This window comes from Penaeus chinensis, chromosome 39 (assembly GCF_019202785.1).
Source record: "Penaeus chinensis breed Huanghai No. 1 chromosome 39, ASM1920278v2, whole genome shotgun sequence".
NCBI classification, from domain to species: domain Eukaryota; kingdom Metazoa; phylum Arthropoda; class Malacostraca; order Decapoda; family Penaeidae; genus Penaeus; species Penaeus chinensis.
Genome location: NC_061857.1, coordinates 17,366,596 through 17,373,321, shown reverse-complemented (window position 1 = coordinate 17,373,321; position 6,726 = coordinate 17,366,596). Strand labels below are relative to the sequence as shown.

General features: G+C 37.2%; 1 protein-coding gene across 1 annotated transcript in view; it reads left to right on the top strand.

The window, feature by feature from the left end:
• The window catches only part of LOC125046482 (protein gooseberry-like), a 69,093-nt gene extending 62,591 nt beyond the window's left edge, over positions 1-6,502 (top strand). Inside the window, exons 6-9 of the mRNA XM_047644262.1 lie at positions 3,541-3,726; positions 4,589-4,754; positions 5,874-6,046; positions 6,257-6,502. Coding sequence (XP_047500218.1) covers positions 3,541-3,726; positions 4,589-4,754; positions 5,874-6,046; positions 6,257-6,502 — 771 coding nt within the window. The remainder of the gene's footprint in view (positions 1-3,540; positions 3,727-4,588; positions 4,755-5,873; positions 6,047-6,256) is intronic.
• Positions 6,503-6,726: the final 224 nt, after the last annotated feature.

Here is a 6,726-nt window from a genome sequence, read left to right as displayed (position 1 = left end):
TAACAAATACACAATATATGAGTATGTGTGTGTGTGTGTGTGTGTGTGTGTGTGTGTGTGTGTGTGTGTGTGTGTGTGTGTGTGTGTGTGTGAATTTATATACGTATACATGTATATATATATATATATATATATATATATATATATATATATGTGTGTGTGTGTGTGTGTGTGTATGTGTGTGTGTGTGTGTGTGTGTGTGTGTGTGTGTGTGTGTGTGTGTGTGTGTCTGTATGTGTGTGTATATATATATATATATATGTATATGTATATATATGTATATATATATATATATATATATATATATATATATATATATATACATATATTCTAGTGTGTGTGACACATATATAGGTACGTGTTTTCTTTTTTGTCTTTAATTCAAGGACGCAATTAGGACACATTTCAACTTGTTCGTGCTACTTCATGAGAGTTGTGGTCACGACGGTTATGATATAGGCTTTGGAAACTTAATGGATTACGAATCGATATGGTGAGCGCGTATGGCCTGGGACCATCCGCGCGCCCGTCTGCTTTTGCGCACTTTTGTCTTCCCGCTTGGCTCTGTTTTTCTCCCTCTCCCGCGGGCGTGGGAACCGCAGTCAGGAAAACGCATATCCACTTTGAAACTACCATTTTCACAGTACAACATAATGTTGACAACTCGCACATTTCTCTTGATATTCTGTCATTACAAATGCATACATATATGTACTCCCACCGTTTATAGTACTGCGTACGTATGTTGTACTTTCACTTAATTAGCCAGGAAAGATATACAAGAAAACAGTTAAATGAAATAATACTTTACAGAGTAGAATTACAAGACTTATTTTCTTATTTTTAACTAGTGTATCAGCTAAGAAACGGCCAAGTCACATGAAGGGCAGAAAATATATGAAAAATTGCGTCCGCGTGTTTTGTGTACATTTCAACAGGCTGGATATATAAGCCATCATTCTTTTGTATTTTGTGTTGCTGTCTTCTACTTCAATGTTAAAACAATCGTTTCTATTGTTTTAACAGCACTGCTGTTTATTTTATTTTTTTATTGCAACTCTAATCAACAGTGGTATAATGATCCTCGCAAATTCTAAGTTTGCCGCTGTTGCTGTTAGTATCGCTGTTGATACAAACCATACTAATACTGAAAATGATGATTACGCTATACCCTTTTGCACCAGACTGCCTTTTTCATGGTGATGGATAAGCTGAAACTGAAAAGAAACTCTGCATGACGCGAAAACGTATGCTGCTCTTCCAGAGTGCATGAGCAGGCAAGCGCTATCTCTCTGGGAAGCGTAACAGCTCGGGGTGTCGGTGCGAGCGACGCGAGAGGATGACGGGCAATACGCATAACTAGACAGTGATGGAACCTCACTCGTCTCATGTTCGCTCGAGAAGAAAATCTCTATAATTTCACCCTTGCGGTTTATGCGGACAAGCCAGGATGAGTTTCTGTGTGTGGGCGTCTTGTATGATCCATGCAGTACGTCTAAAAAGTATCATCATGTGCCAAGTAAACACGCATGCTTCCAGTATTGTCTTAAGGATCTGAAACAACACCTTCTTACAGCGGAACAGACTCCACTGTTTCGCTCAGGCCCAGCCATACGTTTCATTTCATTGCATCCTACCTCCTTCGCCTCCTTCACTTCTCCACCCCTTCGCCTTACCTTCCACCTCCCCATCCTCTTCCCCATCCCCTCCTCCTCCCTATCCCCTTCCCTCTTTCTTCTTCCTCCACATCCTCTTCTCTTTCCCTTACTCCTCCCCTCCCCTCCCCATCCCCTTCCCCTTCCCCTTCCTTTCCTCCTCCCCATCCCCGTTCCCTTTCTTGTCCCCTTCCCCTTTCCCTTCCCTTTCTCCTCCCCATCCCTCTCTCCTCCCCATCCCCTTCCCCTTCCCTTCCTCCTCCCCCTCCCCTCCCCTTTCTTAGTCTCTTCCCTAACCAACCCGTTCACTTTCTCCTTCCCTTACCCAGCCTTCCCCCCCCCCCCTTCCTCCTGGTCACCACCTTCGACAGCTGACAAATGCGGAGGATCCGTCCGTGACGACTATCATTTCAATATAATGTTAACGTATAAGGATTTTTTCTCTCTCTCCTTTTTAAGATAATCTTTCTTTGCATCTTGTGAGATCGCAATCAGTTCCTCGGTCGATCGCGTGTTACCGCTTCTGTCTCTCCCTTCTTCTCGCCCCTCCCCCTCTCCGCCCTCCATATAGCTCTTCTTCCAATATCATTCTATATTTCCGTTTTCCGGAAATATAGAAATAAAATAACTATGATTCGCCGCGTTGTGCCCAACCTTGCGTCGTTGTGCACGGGCACTATATTTCTTTGTTTATTGGTAATGTTATCACCTCTCAAAATGTTTATCATTCATCGTTATCACTCTTATTATTATTATTATCATAAACATAATCATCATCATCATCATCATCATCATCATAATTATTGTTACAATTACTATTACTCTTCATCTTCTAGTTTTTATAATTTTTATTATTATCATTATTATTGTTATTATTATTATCATTATTATTGTTATTATTATTATCATTATTATTATTATTATTATTGCAATTATTATTATTAGTATTATTATTACTACTATTATTATCATTATCATCATCATCATCATCACTATTATCATTATCATTATTATTATTATGATTATTATTATCATCACCAGCATTACCAATCTCATTCTCATTACCATTATCATTATTATTGTTAATACCATCATTATTATTATCATCATTCTTCTTCTTTATCTTATTATTATTATTATTATTATTATTATTATTATTATTATTATTATTATTATTATTATTATTATTATTATCATTATTGTTGTTGTTCTTCTTATTATTATTACTATTATTATTATCATTTTAATTTGTATTATTATATTTCATTATTATTATCATCATTAATATATTTATTATTATTATCATTATTATTATTATCATCATTATCATTTTATTATTATTATCATTATTATTATTATCATCATTATCATTTTATTATTATTTATATTATTATTATGATTGTTATCATTATTATTATGATTATTAGTATTGCTATCATGATTATTATCAGTATTATCATTATTATAATTTTTGTCATTATCATTATTTTGTCATTATCTTTATTTTGTTATTACTATTATTGTTGTTACTGTTGATGTTATTGTTATTGTCATTGCTATTATCATTATCATAATTATCATTACCATTATCATTATTGCTATTATTATCGTTCTTCTTCTTATTGTTGTTGTTATTATTATTATTGTTATGATTATTATGGTTCTCATTATCATTACCATTATTATTATTATCATTGTTATCCTCATCATCAGCATCAGTGGTAGTAATATCATTATTAGGTTACTATCATCTCTATTCATCTACTTATGCATTTGTGTATTCTTTTTTCATTTTACAGTGAAAAAATAAAGTTATGAATTAACGCTTGACTTTTTCGCTTCTGAAACAGCTGTCAAGCAAACCTGTTCGGGCTCTGACGTCGAGGATGGCTCCGAGGATGAGGATGACCCTCAGATGATGCTAAAACGAAAGCAAAGGCGCTCAAGGACGACCTTCACCGCCCATCAGTTGGATGAACTCGAGAAGGCTTTTGAGAGGACACAGTATCCTGACATATACACGCGTGAAGAATTGGCGCAAAGAACTAAACTCACTGAGGCTCGGATCCAGGTAAGAGAGAGAGAGAGAGAGAGGAGAGGGAAGATAAGAGAGAGAGAGAGAGAGAGAGAGAGATAGATAGATAGATAGATAGATAGAGAGAGAGAGAGAGAGAGAGAGAGAGAGAGAGAGAGAGAGAGAGAGAGAGAGAGAGAGAATGAGAGAATGAGTAAAGTAGACACGGGGATATGTTCTGATGGAAATGAATTGCAGAAAAGCCTTGCATTTAGTGACCTGTTCCACTTGCTTCCCTGCATCGTATTTGACTATTAAATGTCGCAGTTGCCACAGTCGAATTCAGAGGCTGAGTCCCTCTGATAGATGACGCCACAGAAACGACATACACCCGTCCTACCTGTGTTGTCAAAGCAGCGACTCAGCTCTAATCTAAACGACTGACCATCTTTAAATTCCTGGGGGTGGGGGGGGGGGATGGTAGGGGTGACTGACGAAGTGCGATATCTCGGAGAGGTTGAGAGACACCGACCTGCACTGGAAGACGAAGTATCTATGAGATAATATCCTCGTTATTCTTAAACAGAAGCTTAAGATTAAAAGAAAACTTTAATATGCTTTTCTTTTGTGTCCGATACACAAAAATGAGGTTTTCAATGCTAAACCATTCACTTAATTATTCGTATTTGGTGAATAACTACTCACTGAATGCGAGGCTTTACTGTACAGTTGATAAGGAAGGGGATCTATAAACATAAAATAATATAAAAAAGGATCAATAATCAAGATTGCGTGAAACACAACTAAGAGAATACAGTCCCGGTCCGGATCACCTCCTCCTTCGTAAGCCACTACCCAAAATGCCTTGACCGCCCATCCTCTCGGCGCCTCACCTCGCGTGCCTCTACTCCTGACGCAGGTGTGGTTCAGCAACCGGCGAGCGAGGCTCAGGAAACAGATGGCGTCCGGAAGTATTACGAATTTCAACGCGATGGGCCTCCCGATGTCTTACCCGTCGGCGCCGTCTTCGTACATGTTCCAGGGCTTCTCCGACCACGGTTCCAGCTTCTCGTCGCAGTCACAAGGTGGGCGTCGATGGTGATAGTAGTGATAACAGTAATCATTAGGAAAATAGCATCACGAAGAAAAGTGTTAATTGTTTTTGTTGTTAGCAATAGCATTATAATCATTGTCATCCTTATTCTTACGAAGAGCTATTCATATCTAATACTGTTCATGTCTTTATAACCTTTATCATCATGATTGTGATTATTGTTATCATTATCATTATAACTATTACTATTATTATGATCACCATCGTAACCGTTATCATCCTTATCATTATATTTTTTTTTATGATTATAATTATCGTTTCAAGGTTATACTTACTCTCTTCCCTATTATTATCAACATTATTGTCAATATTATTAGTAGTATACATATTATCATTACTGCGACTACTATGATCATAACTGTAACTGTAAATCGTGATTATAATTGTAATTATGATTATTACTGTTAATGTTACTATTATTATTATTATCATGACAGTAGTAGTAATAACAATAATAATAATAATTATTATTATTTTTATTATGATAATGATGGCTATCATTATTATTTTTATCTTTATAATTATTATAATTATTATTATTACTATCATTATTATCATTATTATTGTTATCATTATTAATATTATTATCATTATTATTGTTATTATTATCATTATTATTGAAATTTTTATTATCATCATCGTTATTATTATTATTGTCATTATTGACAAAATTACTATTTATGAAAATAAAAGTAATAATATTAATAATAATAATATTAGTCATAATATCAATAAAAAAATATAATAATTATAGTAATAATAAGAAAGACAATATTATTATTATTATTATTATTATTATTAATGATGATAATAATAGTAATAGCGGCACAGTAATGATAATAATAACATCGATGATGATAATAGTAATAATGACATTACCAATAAATTTTGACAAATTAAGATTCTAATAATAATGTCTGTGATACTGATGACAACTTCAATGAGGATAATAAATGCAATAACAATAACAAGTGCGATAATGACCCTTGTAATGCCACAGTGTCATCATCATTATTATCACTTCTTGTTATTTCTTTCATTGCCATTGTTGCTATTCATCGATCTGATGAGTCTGGCTCTCCTGTTGCAGACGCCAGCGGGCTGTACCAGGGAGGCTCCGGAGGCCTACACCAGGGTGCCTTGGCGACGGAGGCGCGGGCGGCCAACATGAGCGCCGCCGCCGCAGCCGCCGCTGCATCTTCGTACCCATCCATGAGTGCCGCGCTTTCCTCGTGCACCAACTCTGCATTTATATCTTCTCAAGTAAGTTAATTTCGCTCTGAACCTCATTGGTTTTGTTGCCTTTCGTTTTTCCTGCTTTGGTGTCTTCGCCTTTGTTGAACGTTTCTCGCTTCTTCATCCCTCTTTTCTCTCTGTTTCTCCCTCGGGCATTTGTTTACTGTCTGCCGCAAGGGTCTGTTTACATGCGTCCCACTTAGAGCGTCCTGTAAGCGTCGCTTTTCCTTCCCTCAGACGTCCGGCGGCATGTGCGGCGCCCAGGGCACAGGCGGGGCATCTTCAGGGGTTAGTTCAACCCTCACTTCCGGCAATCCCGCATCCTGGGCATCCAATCAGCTGCGTGGGGCAATGGGCGGGCACGGAGGCTCCCCACCCACGGCCGCGGCCACTCTCACGCCCTCGTCCTTTACCCATGGACTGGCCCATCACGCCCGAACTCCCGCACAGCACTTTCCCACGCCAGTCTATTCTTGGTACTGATTCTGCCCCGCTGTAGGTGAGTCTCATCGGATAGGAGGAATGCAAATTTTATAGAAATGATAAGAATTTAAGTGAAAAAGTTCAACTCGTCAATATACCATTTAATACTAGATATAAATAAGTAGATTGTGCTTTTATTTCTGATTTGTTTATTCTTCCCTTTAGGTTGGATTCATAAGGGTTAGCAGTGAACACCTGAAACGGAAAGAATGCATACAAAGGAG